At 39.2% G+C, this 23,027-nt stretch overlaps 1 protein-coding gene across 2 annotated transcripts in view; it reads right to left on the bottom strand.

The window, feature by feature from the left end:
- The window catches only part of sfmbt2 (Scm like with four mbt domains 2), a 214,939-nt gene that overhangs the window by 69,708 nt on the left and 122,204 nt on the right, over positions 1 to 23,027 (bottom strand). For both annotated transcript variants that reach the window (XM_060842636.1, XM_060842635.1), the window contains 2 exons: positions 2,974 to 3,075; positions 2,382 to 2,529 (listed from right to left, as the gene is read on the bottom strand). In XM_060842636.1, the coding sequence (XP_060698619.1) occupies positions 2,382 to 2,529; positions 2,974 to 3,075 (250 nt within the window). The remainder of the gene's footprint in view (positions 1 to 2,381; positions 2,530 to 2,973; positions 3,076 to 23,027) is intronic.

A 23,027-nucleotide genomic window follows, 5' to 3' on the forward strand; every position in this document is an offset into this window, starting at 1 on the left:
CTGATCTGTCTTATTCTTGACTCCAGAATCATACCAAAGTGGTTAACTCTTAACTACCATTGGAATGGCATAGCAAAGGTAATAAAGGGCAAAAAATGTTCAGCTTACTGGTGAAGTCCAAATCCCAAAATAAAAAAAAGAGTAAGGAAGAAAGCTGTGACAGTGTGGAAGGATTGTCTTTTGGGTTCTTGTCAGTTTCTTGGTACCTGACTTATCTAGAAAAATGCATGCCAGTTTCCTCAGTGGCAGAAGCTAGGCTCATCTGAATGTGTAACTCCACAGCATGCTCAGGACCTCACTAGTTGATTTCCAACTGAAGCTTGCCGGATTGAGAAGCTTAACTGGGGATCAGGCGATGAGGGTTGCAGGATCACGTAGATCCCCTCCAAGGGTGACGAAGTTATGGGCTTTGCTGGATCTACATTGGAGAGCGGGGGTGGTGATATTGAAATTGAAGACCTCAAAGGGAAGGCTGTTGGCAAAAGTGGCTGGTGATTCTGACCGGATTCATTCATGCAGATATCACCAGTTCCAAGGTCTGCCATTGTTTTGCCTGGATATAATTACCAGGTTTCACATGCTCAGAAACATGTTCATCATGCTTCAAGTTGGAAGAATTGAACTACAAGGCTCATACTCGTACTAACTAAAGTGTCAACTCATCTGGTTGTACTTGCCCAACTCCCCACCACAGCTAAAGCTGGAAGCGGGCAGGTTGGAAGCAGGCATGGGCTAGGACTCTGATCTTTAAGACTTTAACTCACCATTGACTTAATCCTATGCTTTTATTTTAATTAAAAGTTCCGCCCTAAACTTCAGAATTATGTCAGCTATGGAGTTCAAGTTGGGTAAATGTAAAGTGATTCATTATGGAAGGTTGAATTTTAATGCTGAACATAGGGTAAAGACAGGATTCTTCGCAGTGTGGAGGAATAGTGGGATCTTGGGGTTGATGTACATAATCCCTCAAAAATTGCCACCCACGTTCATAGGGTTGTTACAAAGGCGTATGGTGTTTTGAGATGTTGACTGGAGAGTAGAAGGAAGAGACTTGATGGAGGTGTACAAGGTAATGAGAGGCATAGATAGATAGCTAGAGACTTTTTCCCAGGGCAGAAATGGCTGTCACGAGGGTACATAATTATAAGGTGACGGGAGGAAAGTACAGTGGAGATATCAGAGGTAGGTTTTTTATGCAGAGAGTGATGAGTGTATGGAATGTACTGCCAGCAGTGGTAGTACAGTTAGAGACATCAGGGACATTTAAGCGACTGCTGGACAATCACAAGTAAGTTGAGGGGTGGGGTGGCTTAGGTTGATCTTAGATTAAGATAAATGCTCGGCAGAATATCGTGGGCCAAAGGGCCTGTACCATGCTGTACTGTTTCATGTTCTATAAAGCTAAGTTTGTGAAATTACCCATTTAGTTTCTGATTGCAACCATGTGCAAGGTAGTAAGCAAGAAATTCACAAGTCTGATATAAACTTTGGTCAGTTTAGAAGAACTTCACCGTGAGATCAGACAAATGAACCACGCAAAAACTTTATGCTTTCTGATAGACACTGAACAATCCTACATCAAAAATGGTTCTTCACTATTTAAAAATGAGTTATATGTTAATCCAAGTTTGTTTCCGATAAGTTGCAGTTCAATGGTTCAATAAATTATTAAACTTCATTTTTGTACTTAGTACCTCATTTTGAAAATCATATGCACACTTCATACAATGTCATATGCAAAACAATTGTCTGACTGCACTCTCAGTGAGTAATTTCTTATTCTGAATTCCACATGCTGAGTGCCATTTTCCTGCCATGAACGTAAATGGTTGTAAAAGGATGCATTCAAATTTCTAGTTGGTCCTTCCAAACAAGGCTGTTCATAGGATGACAAAGTTATATGTCTCTAAAGTTAAGGAAAATTTCAAACTAATAACCCTGGGTGACCTGTTAGCAGGTAAGTGTCAGTAAAGGGAGTGTCATTTGTCTATCTTCTTTGAGTTAAGAATAATACATAATGAATGCTTTTCATGATTTCATAAATATGTTTCATAATTCTGAAACTTGTAGAGGAAAATGTTCCCAATTGTAAGATTTTAAATTTAGGTTAAAATGTGATATCAGCACATAACGTAAATTATTATAATACAACTGACTCAAGAAAATTATAAATTCATAAGTTATCAAACTTCCACAGAAGTCTGTAGCCCAGCTTTCATTACTGTTGCTATGCGACAGGCAGGCATGCACAATGTTGAATCACTACAAAATTTAAAGTGAAATGAAAATGATACTTAGAATCTTTTTCAAAGTAAAAAAATTAATTCTTTCTTGTCCAAAAAACTGAATTTTGTTTCTTTATATTTCAAACAGATACAAACCCTTGGGTGGAGTGAGATGGACACCATTTTTAAGGCACCACTGAACAGGAAGGATTCCTGGTGAATCAGCATGGCAAAGCACAGAGTTTTCACGAGCATCTGGCCTCAAATCATCAATTGTGATCATAAAATACTGGTCATTAAAAACCTATAAGAATAAGAACATCACATACATCTAATGTTTTATTTGACATTGTATTAATGTGCTCAAAATTGATTAAAGTTTTCAGAAATAATCACTTGTAATTTTCTTACACACTAACATACATTTAACACAGCTTCAATAACCCATTAAAGTATAGAAAATTAATGCAGGTATCAATTATAATTAAAGGGAACCTTACTATTTATTTTATTTTTAAATAAAAACGCCTAATTATTTAAAAAAAGGCTGACTCCAGAAGTTAGATGTACCTCTTTTGCTAATGTTTTGCAGCAAATATAAAATATTTCCCAAAATGGCTTTCGGAACTTTGAACATGAGTATATCTGAATAATAACTTGAATAGTAACGTATCAAATATTTTTGTTCTCAAATGCATTTCCACAGGATAGTTTAATCTGTCTGACTATGGAGTTTTTTTGTACTCACCTTAGTTACTGTGGCAGGACAGATAGAAAAGGGCTCCCTTGGATCTACTGCCTCTAACTTCATGCCAACTGTGAAGCAATGAGTCCTCAGATCAGGCTGGTCCTGCATTTAAAATAAATTGATAATGAAACCTGGATTTTCTACAGCCCAAAAACAATGGTCTGACTGCAATCTCAGTGAGTAATTTCTGATTCTGAATTCCACATGCTGAATCATATTTCCCTACCATGAACATAAATGGTTCTAAAAGGATGCATTTCACTTTCTAGTTGATCCCTTCAGAACAAGGCTGCTCATAGGATTACAAAGTTGAATGTCTCTGAAGCTGAAGAAAAATTTCACACCTGGGTGGTCTGCTAGCAGGTAACCACAGCACAGGGAGTGCTGACTGACAATCGGTGTAAAACTTTTGCCAGGTTAAACTCGTGCTGGAAGGGAAGCGTCCGTCTTGAGTTCATCCTGTTGCTTGATTGGAGTAAATCTAGCACCGAATGTTTGACCCAAACTGCTTTGTGCCCTTTACACTTGGAGGATCACTCAAGGGTTTGAAAAACAAGCTGAAATTCTGACTAATCTGAACATATTTCTGGACCCTGGGGGAGATCCTCACTTTAAAATTTGAGAACACGCGTGCACTTTTTTTTCCTCTTTCTGACGTGTTTGAAGAAGCAAAAAAAGTAGATACAATTATTAAGGATTTACAAATTAACTCATCTTCCCATGACAAGTACAGATTACACAGGTCTTGATACGAGACTCAAACATCTCTTTTCCTGTTGTTAAATGCACAAGTAGAAAATGGAATTGTGTAGTCTGAACCAAACTCTGAGTAATAGCAGCACAAATTTGTTCCTATCCAAAATGTGATTTCACTAAATTGGCAAGTTGGTGCATTAATTACATGGTATGGAAAATAGATGATGGGAATGTGTCCCCCAGGATGAACAGTTCAGAGATAAAGCTGGGCACAGCTGTCCTCCAGATGAACAGATCACCTTTAAAAAGGGGGATTAGATGCGGAAAAACTGCTTTTGCCACTAGTAATGCTCTTGAAGGTCAAAATCCGTGAAAGCATATCACTCCATACCAACTCTCAACTTTGATTCAAAATGTTTCCTGCAGAAATCATTGCCAAAAGTACAGAAACAATTATTTGTACCGCTTCTTTAGCTTCTCATTAACAATTCTTTGGAGAGAAGTTTTATTTAAAACAGATGAAAATTATAATTACTCTGCACTGATTCAAGTTCCTATTCAATATGACAATGCTGTCAAAGTCAATCAAAAATTAAAATGCATCTTGAAGGAACTTGACAAGTTGAATATATTTTAATTTCAAATGCATCATTTTAGTTTTTTGAATGTTGCATATTTTGGAACAGGATTCCAAATAGAGTTTTATTTTAATTCTAGGACTTAGGATTTCCAGAAGTAGAACCCTATACTTGACTAATAACAGAAGAATACAGTCAGTACATATATAGGTTGGAAATCAACAAATTACGGTCAAGCATTGAGTTAGTTGAAACTCCTATTCTGATATCACTAAAGATGGAGATCTATCATTAGTTGTACTGCTTGCATGGTACAGCTGAATTCACTGCAAGGAACAGGCACTTAAAAGAATTACTGTATAGGTTTATGGTGAAAAAAACCTTGCATTTCTGTATCACTTGAAATGTCGTAAAATATTGGAGTTTCGCTGGATGTTCTCATTTTGAAACTGAGATCCTGATGAGATATTAAGCCACATGATCAAAAGCTTTGTCAAAAAGATGGTTTTTGTATGTAAAGCCTTTCTCCAAAGAAGCTACAATAGTTTTTTTTTCATGAATGCAGTATTAGCTGGAACTGAATTTTACGATATTTTAGCAAAATGTTATTTTCATTGAGTTTCATAGAGGATTTCTCTCCACAATGCTTAGCAAATTTTCACATGTCATCATCCCAAACTCACTTCATTACTTACCGCTCTCATTCAGTGCTAGCTGAATTTTACAGCCACTGTAGATGGAAGAAATCACCATTGCCCAAATAGCCTGAAATAGATTTAAAAATCACACAACCCCAGGTTATAATCCAACAGGTTTAATTGGAAGCGCTAGCTTTCGGAGCACTGCTCCTTCATCAGGTGGTGAAGGAGCAGCACTCCACAAGCTAATGCTTCCAATTAAACCTGTTGGATTATAACCTGGGGTTGTGTGATTTTTAACTTTGTACACCACAGACCAACACCGGCATCTTCATATCATGACTGAAATAGATTGTCATCCTTGATGCTGTTGCTATCTTGGAATCCCGGCCATATCCACGGTCAAGTGTAGGCTGTCCAGAATTGTCCTTCATTAGCAGTATAGTAGCATAGCAACCAGAAATCCATACTGCTTATAGCATTTAGATAGCATGGCTCACACAAATTCTATTCCCTTACCCAATTGCTGTTTAACCACTAGGCACCAAAGCTCACTTGTCCTTAGCCACAATGCACTTTATCACCCTAAGTCACCCCAAAGTCCACTGTAGACCCATGCCTTATCATAGTTCTGTCAGGGACCATTATATACTGGTGAGACTTCAAGCAATGCAAAAATGATCATTTATTTGCAAACATTAAAAACAAATAGAAACCAAACAGAAACTGCATTTTACCTTCAGATTTCAAACAAACTGCTTGCATGTTGAGCAACATAATTTTAGAGGAAATGAGTGATCATTATGCTTAGCTCTCATCTAGTAGAATGCGATATCAATTAAGTCCTGGTTGGCTTATAATACACAACTCTGCTACTCTATCATGCACAAGGTGAAATTTCTCTGCTCTATGTCTTCACCTCACCTCCTCCCAAGACTGCTCCCTCTCTCCTAGTTCTTCAGCACCAATCACATCATCTTGTTGCCTGTTCAAATACTGCAAAACGCAGCATGCTGGGATGATATGGCATAACCTAGTCCAGTTTATATTGTCGGGTCTCACCAGACCAGTCCAAGCAGCAGAAGCACATCTTCCAGAGATCAATAATTTTCTCTGCCATGGCCCTACTTGAATAATGGGCTGCACTGGATTTGCGCTCCACCTCTCAGGATATTGTACAATAGTGTCATCAGTCCAGGTCATAGGTAGCCCATTCCCCTCAGTGACAAATAAAATGCAGCAAAAACACATGACTTAGGATGTTAATATTGGGAATTCTGAACAGTTTCATCCAAAATTGAAGACCTGACAACTCTATTGTTTTTGTTGTAAGGCACTGAACATAATACTGCTGCAAGTCTCTTTTAAAGGTACAAGAATTTTCAATCATAACTTTAACTGTCCAAGTTAAATACTATACTACACAAATCAGGATTGCAAAGAACCTACAAATCATGAATTCATATAAAGAGCAAGGAACTTGAGTAAATTTTATTAGTTCCAGCTGCAAACTGAGATTTAATCTATCCTACTAACCTTGGCATTGGTGCAGCATTGTGAACCAACCATTGTGAGTCAAAGTATCATTTTACAAATTTCTGTCCCTTACTGCGACAACTCACAGTCAAGCAAGTTCCAACTTTCAGTGCTTGTTTACACTGGAATTTCAGTGAGATAGGTAATCTAAGACACTTTGGCATTCAACTAACTTGTATCCTAAACACTTGTTTCCAAGCAGATAATTGGTCTTAAACAAGTACCCCAATGTGTAAATAAATGAACATGCAGACAACCAAAGATGATGTTCATGCTTAGAAGAAATTTATTCTCCCTTACTAAGTTCACTGCATAAATAGATGTGATAGCTTGCCAATCCCAGTTACATCAAGAAATTTATACTAATCAATGGCATATTCCTTACATATATCTTTGCCTCACATCTGCTCTTGTATATGCATTCATTATTATTCAAATAGATGATGATAAGCATCATATTACAAAATATAAAAGTAAAAGCAGCACGGAAACAAACCCTTTGGTCCAACTGGTCCACCGACCCGATATCCTAAACTGATCTGTGTTTATCACCTGGAGAATTGCTCACAATGATTGAGGTTAATATAAATTACACACTAATTGAGATAGTATTATGCTTGGATTTTATAACTCCATAAAGTTCAAATTCAATGCCTTTTCATTTTGCATGTAAACCGTAAATAAGTGGCCTTAATTATTAGTTCGGTTCTTTTCCCGTATCTTTTCAAATCACAAAAGACTTGAAAATAGCAGACAACAGGTAACAGTAGTTCGAACTAAAATATGTGGAGGATTATTTGTAATAGCAAAGGGTCATACAGCTTTGAAACAATATTGGGAGACCGGTGGCTTTGGGCCACAAGAAATCTATGCCTTTGTTAACACAATACTAGGTAAAAGCAATGACTGCAGATGCTGGAAACCAGATTCTGGCTTAGAGTGGTGCTGGAAAAGCACAGCAGTTCAGGCAGCATCTGAGGACCAGGAAACTATCTTACATTACAGATTATCATCTTACATTAACCAATACTCCGCATCTCCTCTTTAAGGATGCGATAGGGGTAGAGTTTAAGTGTGCCAGCACTGACAGCATCACAGTATATGCCCATATAGGCAAGTACCATTGTCTGAGATATAACTTCGGCAATATCAACACTGGTGGCTGGGTAAATATCACAAAGAAGTCACAACTCTTGAAAGGAAGGTCTTTGGAATATTGATTAGGGTCGTAGGTTGTTTCAGGAGTGGGAGAAATCAGGATCTAGTGGCATTTCAGTGCAGAGGTGTAGCATTGGGTCAGAGATTGAAAAGGAAAGCACATATAATTACAAGCTGCAAGACCAGTACTGGCATCTGTCAGAATTGGGATGAATTGATCTTAAAATATTTAAGGCAAATACTGGAATAGAAGGTCCAGGAAATGCTAGTTCTAGAAGATTCGGGAACAGTATGAAAGAGAAAGTTTACAAGACTGATCATAACAGATAGTTGGAAACAAGTGCTCAGTGACTGGGAACCTTGAGAAAGAGGAATAACAAGAATTGAAGAGTTAAATAGTTAAGTTCCAGAACATTCTACAATGGGGGTTTCAAATATCAAGCAGCATTCAAGAAATCACGGATGGAGCCAATGTCTAGTCAAATTTGCAATCAGGAATAGCTAGGAGCTGAATTCAGTGTGGAGTGGGTCTAAGGTTTGACAAAATTCAGGAGAGGAGTGGTTAGGGGTCAGGCAATGTAGAGCCAAAAGAGAATGTAAGCTGACCAGGCAAACCACTTTGTGGCTATTAAGCATCAGTACACCACATTGCCAGGGTGTATACCACATTCTTGGCTTGAAGAGAGATGTATGCGTGAAAGTCACTAACCACAAACTTACTCTAAAATTAATACAGCTGGAATTAATTGAAATATTTTGAACTGAATAACAAGGGCAACATAAATACACATTTAACTGAAAACATATCAACATTCAATTAGATTACGTTCTTTGCAAACTTTCAGAAATAAACCCTCCGGGGAACTGAAGACAAAATGCATTTCTCACAATTATGTGATTATGTAAACAAGCTGCTTTATCTGACTGATGTGTGGGCTTAGATTTGCAGTGGACTTAATGTAGAAGACTTTAAAAGTATTATAGGAAGGTGCAGGTCCTGTATAAAAACTTCAGTATGTTTATTTATGCAATTGATTTTAATTGTACTGTAGACCCAAATATACTAGACAAATATATGGTTCTCTTTATTCAAAATGATTTATAATTCCACTGTATTTGTTGCTCTTAACTGTATTTAATTTCATAATTCATCTCATTATCTAGTGTCAGATACTGTTTGCTGATATTACTACTCTAATTTGAGAGCATGAAAATTAAGTGCACACTATAATTTGAATACAATGTACTTATACAACATTTCTCTATTCACTAAATATTGAAATAGTAGTACAGCAAACTTAATATGGATATACAGAGTGTTTGCATGCTTAGATGAAAATCAACATTCTAGACAATACTACTGTTATTGATAAAATTTACTTATAATCCCCCTTTTACTAAAACAAGAAGCAACACATCATCTCTGGCAAACTCTTAAATGCTAGTGTATCAGCCGCAAGATGAATTTGAACATTAACACGATCGGCAGTGTAAACCTATTCCCATTGAAAGTTTGCTAAAACAACAAATTTCTGCTGGTAAATTCAGCTGACCCAAGCTTTATAAATTAACTAAGGTCAAGTGTCTGCAGCACTGATGTATTTCCAGAACTAAGACCTTTTATTACAAAACATTATATACAATTAACTTGGGCAATATAATTAACCAAGTCACTGTCTTTGTTGTGTTTGCTCAGTCCTTTGGAATGGTTACATTTTTCTAAATAGGACAACCTGTTACATGTATGTTACCTTCAATTTGGCCAAGAATAAATCTGCACGTTATCAAAATTCAAACAAAATAGCTAAATTGTAAGTAACACATTAGAAATTACTTAATACTTATGAAAAGCACGAGCATTGAAATATATATTTCAGGCTTTTAAATTAATTTTAATGAGGTCGTCAAATACAAGCTCTGAATTTGATCGACTCTTGGGACCTTCGGTAGCAATGAATTTATTTCAGCTCTTTAAACTTTTATTGTCATAGAAAATAAATGCTATCAAACCTCAGATAGAACAACAAAAAATCATCATTTGGAGTTACCTGGCTCAGTGGCAGTCCACTCCCCTCTGAGTCCCATTCCAGGACCTTAACTTGAAAGTTCAGGTTGACACTCCAGTACAGTGGTGAGGGAGTGCAGGACTGGCAGAGATGCTGTCTGTCAAATGAGTTGTGAAACACAGACACTATCTTACCCTGATATGAATTGGGAACTTCCCTCAGTACCCTGGCCAATATGTTACTCTCGAACAACATCACAGCCAAAAATTATGACCATTATCACATTGCTGGCTGCGAAAACTTGCTGTGCACACATTGGCTAATCTTTTTCTACACACCAGTGACGACACTACAGAAGTATTGCATTAGCTATAAAGACGTTTGGAACATTAGGTGATATTGAAAAGGTGCCATACAACCGTAAGCCTTTCTTTTCACCAGCTATCAGGAAATCCCATTATTAATTTATACTGGAATCTAGGGATTGGTTAGTTCAGTTGGCTGGATGGCTAGTTTGCAATGCAGAGTAATGCCTATAGTGGGAGTTCAATTTCCACAGTGGCAGGGATTACCTAAAGGACACTCTGTCTCTATCTCTGCTTTCACCTGAGGTGTGGTGACCCATTATCAACCATCCCAGTTTGTTAACAGCGCTATGCTCTTCAAGGACTACAGCAACTTTACTTTTGTTTTATTGGCATTTTTCAAGTACAGGATTTTAAATTCATCCTTGTCACTTCTACAAGTAACATCTTTGAAATTACTCACAAATTCACTTGCAACTACAGATTCGAGGTTAGAATTTTGATGTTGCAATTAATATAAATATCACCAGAAATGCATAAGACAAACTCTGCAGATTCCTATAGAACTCTAGCACTTATACAAAAGAGCCAACCTGTTTCAATACAGTTATGACATTAACATCTCTCTAACATGATTGCTCAGTAGGTCTTGACCACAAAGGATAAACATCACATGGTCAATTATCACTGTCTGTCTCCTCTCTATCAGCAGTAAAATGATGAAAGGAATTTTCAATACAGAGTTCCAGGCCTCTTCACTGCTTGGACCTACACAGAATCATAGAATCCCTAAATTGTGGAAGCAGGCCATTCGGCCCATCAAGTCCTCAGCAACCCTCCCAAGAGCATCCCACCCCTCTACCCTATCCACGTAACCAAGAATTTCCCATGGGTAATCCACCTAGCTTTGGACTGTGGGAGGAAACCAGAGCATCCAGAGGAAACCCATGCAGACATGGGGAGAATGTTCAAACTGCACACAGACAGACAAACAGACAGTCACCAGAGGGTGGAATCAAACCTGGGACCCTGGCACTGTGAGGCAGCAGAGCTGACCACTGAGGTGCTGTGGATACAAGCACACGGAGAGATGAGAATGATTGTCCTCAACACTAAAGCTGCATTCAACCAGATATGGCAGAAAGGAGTTATAACAAAACAGATAAAATTTTGAAAAATTTAGTGCCTTAAGTCATTGCTCACACAAAGGATGATATCTCTAGCAGTCAGATACAAAATAATTGCAGTACCAAAATACTACTGGACGATACCCAAAGAAACGCACACCCAGTCAGATTCAGCTACCACATCAATGAATTGAAGTATCACAATATTTGATTAGCATTAAGGTCTCAATATAAATCATTCAATCAGATGGAGAGACATAAAACAATCCTCAGATCTGAGAGATTTCATGCTCTATCACAGCATTCTCTGTTTACTTCATCATGAGTGTTGTTCTCAACAGTATGTCATACATCTGTTTCCTTTGCTCTTATGCCATGTCCAGATGTTGTTTCTGTAAGTTGAGTAACAATCTGTCAAGATGCTTTAGTGCATATAGTAGTGGCTCAAGGAAAACACTTTGAAGTGGCTTCTGATCGACTCGACGACCACTTGGTCGCTTCCAAGTAAGTATCATGAAAATGTTCATATTCAAAGACAATGGCACGGCACCCTTTTTTGATCTGAGCGTAGCACCATTCTATTTGATTTAATATTTCCATACTTTAGGGAATGTAATCAGAGATGAAACAGATTATTCTTGTTGCTTTAGAGTACTCCAAGTTCTGGCTCACTGGTGTCACACCACAGGGAGACTTCATCACTTACAACATAGCATTTTAGGCCAGCATTGCCAGTACTAATTGCTCCATTTTAGTGAATCCTGATTCTTATCCACCGCCCCAATATCATCGCAAGTCCTTGGCTGTCAATTGACAATAAATGGTTCACAAACATATTTGGCAAAAGTTTTGACAAGTAGTTAACAAATCCAAATCTTTGCACTGTCTTTACATCTATTTACTTCAGTTCTCACTTTCTCCCCCAACATAATTCAGACAGAGATCCTTCACTGTCAGTAAAATGGATGGACTTCAGACACATTTTACTGCAATTTCTAGTTTACTTTTAGATTCAGACAAGTTCCATCTTGAATTTATGTTAGAATTTGATTAGGGTCAGCAATGGTTTGTTTCAGTGTCTTGGCAGCCATGAACTCTCAGATTATCTATTATACACAGATTCTACTGTGGGGAGATCACTATCACATGCCATCTCCATTAATACTCCTCTGGAGTCATGGAAATGCCAAAAAGCGGGCACAAACATCAGTACTTCTGTAAGGGAAACTAGAATGCAGTTAGAAAGTTCCTGCATTTAGTCAGCTTCACTTGCCAGGCACTATCCTTCCCTAAATGGGCAATGAAAATGCATGCCTTTGCAAGTTATGGCAAAATTATAGCCTTGGGAAAGTCAGCTTGCCTAAGAGCTTCATTTAGAATATTTGGATTAATACATGCTCCCAGCTTTCCAGATTTTTTTTCACTTTGACAATATTGTTCATTTGTTCTATAGCATCTACATTTTCTTCTATATTCTGTACTTTTCCAACTCTTCCATCTTGCCCTTCAGTCTGACCATGAGGGCAGGAGGTATTGAATTGGTCTTAAATGTTCTCCTATTTTGAGGTATATCAGAAACCTGCATAAACATTCGTGGAATCTACATTTTTTTTGCAGGCAATGGCATTGTGTGCTACAACACATTGTAAAGTTCTTTTGGCACATTGAGGGTTATCAGTCCAAGGTTTAGATTTGCTCCAGCTGAACTGAACAGTTTTTGTAAGCCTTCAATGATCTGAAACTCCAGATCTTTGTTTTTGTTGCTGCATTATGCTCTCGGAGTAATTTCTTCTCTTAGCAAGAATATGATTTCATCATACAGCCTCAGTCTTACTTCCAAGCATTTCATTTTTGGATTACCATGCTGAGCCACTTCACACTGGTCTGTGAAAGTCATGATGTTCCATGACACATCTGTGTCTGACACAATGGTGACTTGATGTTCTCTTACTGCAGTCATCAGTCCAGTAGTTACAAACCATTTAGCACCTATCAACTTGACTGCACAAGCTGTTGTGTGGTATAGTGATTCATCAGAAAATTCAGTTGATATATCTCCAGTGATCACTTTATTGTGGCTATTACTTCAGTGACTTCCTTGTTGTGGTCCCTTCTAGATATACAATTGTACAAAATGATTTGGCTACATGCACTGCTTTTCCCAGGCTAAAAACACTGTTTTTTTTTCCCTTTGGGCAATGAGGGATGGTCAGTAAAAAGTCACATTTGAACGACCAGTGCCTGTATCATTCATCTTACAGAAGAACCACGGCTGACTCCTGTACAAATATCAAAAGGTTACCTAGACCAGACAATGCCAGGAAGCTGCTAAGTACTCCGCATGTGGCTCAATTCCTGCTATCATATTTTTTGTCAACCACTGGACTCAAATAAGGAATAAGACCATTAATGAAAAGCCTACTAATGCTCTGAATAGGTGTAACCATTACATTAAAGCAGTGCAATATAATCTTTATTTGGAAGTGTCGGCGTTGGACTGGGGTGGACAAAGTTAAAAATCACAACACCAGGTTATAGTCCAACAGGTTTATTTGGAAGCACTAGCTTTCGAAGCATTGGTCCTTCATCAGGTGGTTGTGAAGCAGGATCATAAGACAGAATTTATAGCACAAGATTACAGTGTCATGCAGCTGAAATGATAAACCTAGATTAAGTCTTTCACCTTTTAGAATGAATTTGCATGTTTCAGTTCTTCAATATGTAAATCCCACAACTTCTTTAAAGTCACATTCTCAACATAACTTCAGGTTTTCTAACAAAAGTTGCCATCTCAGCTCAGACAATGCATTAAAGATGTGAGGTTAAAGTTTGTCTCTGTCCCAATCTTGATCCAGACTGGTTCTATTTCTAACACAGGGTTTATAGAATATTGCATGGATTGAGTATAGGTTATGCATTTTTCAGCAAAACAGAACATATCTGCAAATATAATTCTGCAGATACAAATTCACCCCACACACTTATATGTATGTGCATGCAGAAGAGACAGAGTGAGTGTGTGCACGTCAGTGTGTGAGTGTCTGTGGGGCAGAATGGGGGTGGGGGGGGAGGGGGGAGGTGATGTGAGAGACTGTGTTGCATGTGTGTAAACTTGGTAAAGTACGTGACAGTGTGAGATGGGGTATAAATCTGTGAGAGAGTACATGTTTGTGTGTACGAGACAGGGTCTTTATGAGTATGTAAGAATGTGCATGTGCACGTGAGACAGTCAGTAGTGTAGTGCAGTGGGTCACCTGTACTCAAGGTACCTTTGAGGCCATCCCCATGGGTTCCAAACTTGGCTATCATCCTCTGCTCGGCCACTTTGTGTTGTTGCCTGTCCCAAAGTCTACCTTGGAGGATGGTCACCCAGAGGTCTGATGTAGAATATCCTTGACCGCTGAAGTGTTCCCTGACTGGGAGGGAATGCCCCTGTCTGATGGTTGTTGAACTGTGTCCATTCATCCATTGCCGTAGCCTCTGCTTGGTCTCACCAATGTACCATGCCTCAGGGCATCCTTGCCTGCAGCGTATGGGATAGACAGCATTGGCCGAGTCACATGAGTATCTGCCAGGTACAAGGTGGCTGGTGTCCCCATGTGTAATGGTGGTATCCATGACGACACTCTGACAGGTCTTGCAGTGGTTGCCGTGACAGGGTTGTACGGTGTTGTGGTCGATGTTGTCCTGAAGGCTGGGCAGTTTGCTGTGTACAATTATCTGTTTAAGGTTTGGTGGCCGAACAAAGGTGAGAAGTGGAGGCGTAGGACCTTTATGTCACACTACAGGTGATCCCACTGCACTATACACTCATTTACACACATGCATACACACGCACACACTCTTACAAACTCACACATTGATGTCGACCCTCTCGCATACACACACATATACCCCCACATTCTAACCCACACATGCACCCTCTCAGGCTTACACACCAGCACATTCACACACATACTTTACCAAGCTCTCACACACGCAAACATACTCTCTCACATGCATACACTCATTCGGTCTCTCCTCTGTGCACACAAGTAAGTTTTTGGGGTGAATTTGTATCTGTAGTCTATATTATTATATTTGCAGATAAGTTTTATTTTGCTCAAAAAATGCATTACCTACAGTCAACCCATGTAATATTCTATAAATCCCATTTTAGAAATAGAACCAGTCTGGATCAAGATTGGGACAGAGACAAACTTTAACCTTACACCTTTAATGCATTGTCTGAGCTGAGATGGCACCTTTTGTTAGAAAACCTGAATTTATCTTGAGTGTGTGATTTTAAAGAAGTTGTGGGATTTGCATATTAAAGAACCAAAATGAACAAACCCTTTCTAAAAGATGAAAGACTTAATCTAGGTTTATTTTTCCAGCTGCATGACACTGTAATCTTGTGCTATAAATATGTAACTTATGATCCTGCTTCACAACTACCTGATGAAGGAGCAGTGCTTCAACAAGCAGTGCCTCCAAATAAACCTGTTGGACTATAACCTGGCGTTGTGTGATTTTCAACACAATCTTTGACAGACTTGTTTACTTGATCAGGAATTCTGTCAGTAGACTATCTATCCATCCTAGGTAAAAACAATGACTGCAGATGCTGGAAACCAGTATAATGTGGTTTCAGTATTTAAATTCCCAGTTCACCAGGTTACTTTAACAGCGCTGCCATTACATACTCCAACTCTAAGAAAGAAACAGCACAAATCTAGATTCATTTGGATTTTCATCTTTGAGATGAATGATAAACAAGCATTGTGTGATTAACAGATCACTGAGCCAAAGCTATCAAACAAGCAATGTTTTCCCTGGATGCAGCTGTTTCCACAGACTAATGCATATCTAGACAGCCCAGCCAAGAATTCAAAATAAGGCACAATGTTTATTTGCAAAATTTAAAGGAGGTGTCTAGTGTTCGAATTTCTTATTGATAGAATCTTTAAACTGTCTGGTTAACACTTTCATGAGATTTCCATATAAGCAGTAGAGAGAATAGAATGTTCTAAATGAATGACTTTAAAAAATATTTTTCACTTAGCCATTTGTCACTATCAGGTTCTATACAGTTTATTGCAGGACAAAGGGTATATAAGTGCTGTTGCTTGGCACAGCTAAACAAAAGATCCCCTTGTGCAGACAATAGTTCATGACACCTCTTAGGTGCTAGGAAAGAGGAGTCCGACAAACATTGGTCCAATTCAATGAATGATTGCAAGGCACTATAACATGCATATGTCTGCTAGGTCAGGGGTGGTCGTTCACAACTTTAACAAACCTGCACTCTTATCAAACACTTAAAAATTGTACATGCTTGGAATCCAGAAGCAGATCCCATGTACCATTTTCTCATTTCCATAGAAACTCTGATCAATTGAAAATCCAGTCTATGACTGCATTCCGCCATTGTTGCTGGATCAGTGTCACAGGATTCCTATATTATCACAACGCGCTATCATCATGGTGATAGCAGTGATTTAAGAAGACATTTACCAACACACATTCAAAGTTGTTCAGAGAATCACTAACTTTCAATGCTGTCCACAATCCAAGAACAAAACACTCAGTGGAATACAGGGAAATGCATTTACTCTTTCAGGCAATAATAAATATCAAACTGATTGATTTTACCAATGATTATCCCAACATATTGTTTCCACAAACTATGACATTAATTTCATTCAACTTCTTGCACATTTACTGAATGAAGGTGTTATAACAAAGGTAAACAACAAATTAATGTTGATGTAGAGATACATGAAAATATTAAATTTTCAGTCAAGTTTTGAAATACTGTATAAACAAATCAAATGCACTGTTGTGCCAATAAACACCATTAGAAAAAAAAAGGACTGCCAAAATTATTTCTATTAAGATTTGGATGTTTTTGGTTCATTTGAAACTAAATGATTCAAAAACTTTGTTCTAAGTCAACTATATCAGATATAACATTCAAAAATATTGTACATGACAAGTGGTGGAGTGAAGACCCTCATATTGACAGACCATTCAACACTTAAATGCAAATTTTATAAATAGTCTCAATCTTGGATGTTCAGGTCTGTTTTCTAACCTGCCTTTCAAGTCTAAACAAATAGTTATGAAAGCATTATACAATATCTACATATGATACAGTCCACGTGGTTAACATTTTTAAGGCTTCTTAGAAAATCTGAGTGGCAGTGAAAAGACACAGAGAAAAATCAATATTGTCCATTCAGTATCTTTGGTATCTACTTTTTGAGATTACAATCAATATAGAAAAAGTGTAGGAAATGGGCTACCCTGAAAGAGACAACAAGGCTTTTGATTGATTGCATTCCAGAAATGACATGATTTGATGAGTTCTATTTGTCTCATTCAAACCACTGATTTACAATCATTGTAGGTACATTAATTATTCATTTGTCTTCTAAATTATAATTAAAATATTTTTCTAAATCCTTTGTTCTGAGTGAAACCTTTTACAAACTCTTGACATATACAAGAGTTACACTAGACATACACCAGTCTAATTCCAGAAATATTAAGCACATAATCATGTGTTTTAAAAGCGGTTTGGAGTCTAACAATTTGCTTATATCAAAAGACAACACATTAAATTCTTATCAGGGGAGTGTGGGAAGATGGAGATACCACCAAATTTTAACAGCGTGACATTATATTTAATTTTAAATTCAGTTTCCTGTTTGATAGCTAGCTGGCTGCTGGATGTCGCGCTGCTGGATGGTGAGGCCACAGGTCAATGGCTGCAGCACAGGACCTCTGATTATGATTTTGCAGTGGCAGAGGAAGAGGTCAGCCAATCACCAAAAGATTCACCTGAGGGCCTTCAGGCAAGTAGTCTTGCTCCTCTTAGCCCTTAAAAAAAACAAACTCGCTGAATCATATTGTGTCTACCTCCCTGTCGTTACCAAAACCCTGGGTATCCATATGGGTGGCATAATTTCAAATCACTGCCAAAGATCATAGACAATTAATTATAAGTTATTGACTTGCTTTTCAAGATCAGGCCACTCAGAAACTGCAGTTTTAGTCATAATTAAAACAGGCACAGCCATCCAAGTAGCGAGCTAAGGTCAGATGTCACAAATCTAATGATCACCCCTCCCCCCACTTCTCCATCACCACATTTGTTGGGGATTAAAATTACTCCCACTTTACTAATGATTTATTCAATTGATACTTTACATACTTGTAAGATTTCTGTAATCTTATGTAAAGAATCAATTGAAGAAATTCCTTCAGCAAACTCTGTTGCTTTTTACAATCATTTAGAAATAAATAAGGAAAAGTATACAGTAAATGGCAGATAAAAACAATGACTGCAGATGCTGGAAACCAGATTCTGGATCAGTGGTGCTGGAAGAGCACAGCAGTTCAGGCAGCATCCAACGAGCAGCGAAATCGACGTTTCGGGCAAAAGCCCTTCATCAGGAATAAAGGCAGTGAACTGGAAGCATGGAGAGATTCCTGATGAAGGACTTTTGCCCGAAATGTCGATTTCGTTGCTCGTTGGATGCTGCCTGAACTGCTGTGCTCTTCCAGCACCACTGATCCAGTAAATGACAGATGGTTGATGTATAGAAGGATCTTGGGATTCAAATCCATTGCTCCCTGAAAATGGTCTTGCAAGTAGATAGGATGGTAAAGAAGGCATATGGTATGCTTGTCTTTGTTGGTTGGGGGAAAGTGAGGACTGCAGATGCTGAAGATCAGAGTCAAGAGTGTGGTGCTGGAAAAGCACAGCAGGTCAGGCAGCATCCGAGGAGCAGGCGAATCGGATTCGGGGATAAGCCCTTCATCAGGAATGTGGCTTGTAGGCCAGGGGACTGAGAGATAAATGGGACGGGATGGGGTTGGAGGGAGGTGGCTGAGAATGTGACAGGTAGATGAAGGTATGGGAGAACGTGATAGGTCAGAGAGGAGGGTGGAGCGGATAGATGATGGACAGGTCAGGAGAGTGGTGCCGAGTTGGAGGCTTGGGAGTGGGGTAATGTGGGGGGGAAGGGAAAATGAGGAAACTGTTGAAATCCACATTGATGCTGTGTGATTGCAGGGTCTCAGGGCAGAATGCGAAGCGCTTTTCCTACAGGCATTGGGTGGTAAGGTTTTGGTGATGGAGGCAGCTCAGGACCTGCATGTCTTGCGGGCAGGAGGGGGGAGCTGAGAGATAAATGGGGGGGGAGGGTGGGGTTGGGGATAAGGTAGCTGAGAATGCGATTGGTAGATGAAGGTGAGGGAGAAGGTGATAGGCCGGAGAGGAGATTAAGGTTGGGGGATTGTGTCCAAGAAGCGGGATGTCATGTTGCAGCTTTATAAGACTTTGGTTAGGCCACACTTAGGTATTGCATTGAATTCTGGTCGACACATTACAGGAAGTGGATGCTTTAGAGAGGGGGTAGAAGAGGTTTATCAAGATACTGCCTGGATTAAAGGGTATAAGCTATAAGAAAAGGCTAGAAAAAGCAAATTTCTTTAAATTCCCAGTCAGCAAAGTTACATAGGTGGCATCATCTAACTACATTTTGCACTTCAGAATAATCCTAGCTGTTTTAATCTGCTTTAATGAAGTAAACATGAATTATCTTGCAGCATCCCAGACCATTGTTCAAATTCAGACATGGAGTAGGATGTGAGCTTGACTTTATTCACATGGTAAGATGGAAGGTTTCCTCAAGGAATTTGAAGTTTGTGATGTCTCACATGCATTTTCCTAAAATTAGTATGATAGCCTGTTCCACAAACTTCCTCTGCTTTTCTGTTATGTGTTTTCATAACACTCAGACTCTGGATTTTTCTATAATGTTTTGTTAATGTGGAGACATTGTATAAGACAAAATTATAAATGTTTTGTTGGAATTGAGCTTGCTGGAATTGAATACAATTGATTCCTGGAGAAAGCATACTATTTTGCAATACCTGTTTGTGTGAAACTTTATTAATTGCTTGTCAAGAATACAACCAAATTTGCCAAATATCCTTTTCAAAGGACCATGCAAAACTGACTGTTCTCAGTACATCTTGGACTTCTTCATTTCATCAGGTTGAGAGAAAAAACAATTGAATTTTCAGGAGATTGTGACTACTCTTCCCAGATCCTTTTGATTTATTGCAATTCTACGATATCATTTTAGTTCTTTGGTTTCTTGCCAGAGTACATGAAAGGCAGGTTAGAAAAGGATATAGATTGGGAAGCCTGAGCCTCTCTCTTCAGTTGTGGTTCTTGCAGAATGGGGAAGTTCCAAGTTCTACAATAATAGCTTAGTATGCACAATGTTCAAGAGACCTGGTATCACATGAACTGGGATTGTAGGTAAGTGAACTAAACAATAAGCAGAGATCAGAATTGCACGCAATATTCCAAAATTGGCCTAACCAATCAATGTTCTGTACAGCTGCAACATGACCTCCCAACTCCTGTACTCAATACTCTGACCAATAAAGGAAAGCATACCAAATACCTTCTTCACTTTCCTACCTATCTGCAACTCCACTTTCAAGAAGCTATGAAGCTGCACTCCAAGGTCTCTTTGTTCAGCAACATTCCCTAGGACCTTTCCATTAAATGTCTAAGTGCTGCTAAGATTTGCTTTCTCAAAATCAGCATTTATCTAAATTAAACTCCATCTGCCACTTCTCAGCCCATTGGCCCATCTGATCAAGATCCCATTCTAATGTGAGGTAACCCTCTTCATTAGGAGGTTTATAAAATCATGGGTAGGATAAATAGACAAAGTCACTTCCCTGGGATGGGAGAGTCCAGAAATAGAGGGCATAGGTTTAGGGAGAGACGGGAAAGATATAAAAGAGACCTAAGGGGCAACTTTTTCATGCAGTGTGCATGTGTGGAATGAGCTACCAGAAGTAGTAGTGGAGGCCAGTACAATTGCAGCATTTAAAAGGCATCTTTGGACCGAAGTGTCTGTTTCCGTGACTCTAAGTTAATATAGCAGAGCAGGTAATCAATTACCTATTTGTCCTAGAAATTATAAAAGTAGCCCATGAAGTCTTTCGCCTGGAACCCACCTGAGATAGCTTGGAAACTGCATGTTTTATTAACTGCTGTCTCATCTGGTGCTGCCACCTGTAATAATTAATACACACATGTACCCAGATCCTTTGCTCGCGTACCAACTTGAATGCTTTTGTTTTATATTGTAGCCATGCATTCTTCTTACTGAAGTGATTAATTTCACACCTCTTTGTATTAAATTTCATCTGCCATTTGGCCTCCTATTTCACCAACCTGTCTAGTCATAGAGATATACAGCATGGAACAGACCCTTTGGTCCAACTCACCCATGCCACCCAGATATCCTAACTGAATCTAGTCCTATTTGCCAGCACTTGGCCCATATCCCTCTAAACTCTTCCTATTCATATTCCCATCTTGGTAACTTTTAAATCCTGAAATTGTACCACACTCCCACACTTCCTCTGCCAACTCATTCCATACACGCATCACTGTCTGCGTGAAAAGGTTGCCCCTTAGGTTCCTCTATATATCTTTCCCCTCTTACCCTAAGCCTATGCCCTCTAGTTCTGGACTCCTCGACCCCAGGGAAAAGACTTCGTCTGTTTATCCTATCCATGCCCCTCATTATTTTATAAACCTCGATAAGGTCACCCCTCAGCTTCCGACGCTCCATGGAAAACAGCCCTAGCCTATTCAGCCTCTCCCTCAAATCCTCCAACCCTGGTAACATCTCTAAGTCTTTTCTGAACCCTTTCAAGTCCTTCTCAAACTCCTAGTACTGCCAAGAATTGTACAATTGAAAATTTTTGAAGTTGTGGCCTGTTTAGTAGCGAAGTGGAACAAAGAAATAGTGAAAGAACTGAACAGGTGCTTTGCATTAGTTTTTTCCACGGTGGAAGACACCATCAGCATACCAGGCTTCGAGAGAGTCAGGGGCAAAGGTGAGTGTAGTGGCAGTCACTAAAGAGGTGGTGTTGGGAAGCTGAAAAGGTCTGAAGGTGGATAAATCACCAGGACAAAATGGACTATATCCCAGAGTTCAGAAGGAGACAACTGAGGCGATTGTAGAGGTACTGGTTGTGATTTTTCAGGAGTCAGAGAGGATCCTAGAGAACAAGCAAATGCCTAATGTAACAGTCCTGCTTAAGGAGGGGGTGAGGCAGAGGACAGGAAACTATGGCCAGTTGACTTGACCTCAGTCATTGGTAAGATTTTAGAGTCCATTATTAAAGATGGGATTGCAGAGTACTTGAACGTGTATAATAAAATTGGGCTGAATTAACATAGTTTCATTAAGGGGAGGTCACGCTTGACATATCTGTTAGAATTCTTTGAGAAGATAATGAGCAAATCTGACAAAGGAGAGTCATAGACATGGTCTTTTTGGATTCCAGAAAGCTTTTTACAAGATGTAGCACAGGAGGCTGCTAAGTAAGACAAGAGCCTATGCTTTGGGTGAAGGGAATGGTGTAAATAGAGAATTGGCTGACTGGCAGAAAACAGAGAATAAGGACAAAGGGGCCTTTTTAAAGATGACAGCCAGTGACGAGCATGTTCTGCAGCGGTCTGTATTGGGACCACAACTATTCACATTATACATTAAAGATCTGGACAAAAGTAAGATTAGATTAGATTACTTAGTGTGGAAATAGGCCCTTCGGCCCAACAAGTCCACACCGACCCGCTGAAGCGCAACCCACCCGTACCCTACATTTACCCCTTACCTAACACTACGGGCAATTTAGCATGGCCAATTCACCTGACCGGCACATCTTTGGACTGTGGGAGGAAACCGGAGCACCCGGAGGAAACCCACGCAGACACGGGGAGAACGTGCAAACTCCACACAGTCAGTCGCCTGAGTCGGGAATTGAACCCGGGTCTCAGGCGCTGTGAGACAGCAGTGCTAACCACTGTGCCACCGTGCCACCCACTGACAAGTAACTGAGAGCATTGTTGCTAAATTTGCAGATGACAAAAATAGATGGAGGGACAGGTGGTGTTGTAGTAGTAAGGAGCGCAGAAGGA

The sequence above is a fragment of the Hemiscyllium ocellatum genome, chromosome 23, assembly GCF_020745735.1.
Source record: "Hemiscyllium ocellatum isolate sHemOce1 chromosome 23, sHemOce1.pat.X.cur, whole genome shotgun sequence".
Lineage (NCBI taxonomy): Eukaryota > Metazoa > Chordata > Chondrichthyes > Orectolobiformes > Hemiscylliidae > Hemiscyllium > Hemiscyllium ocellatum.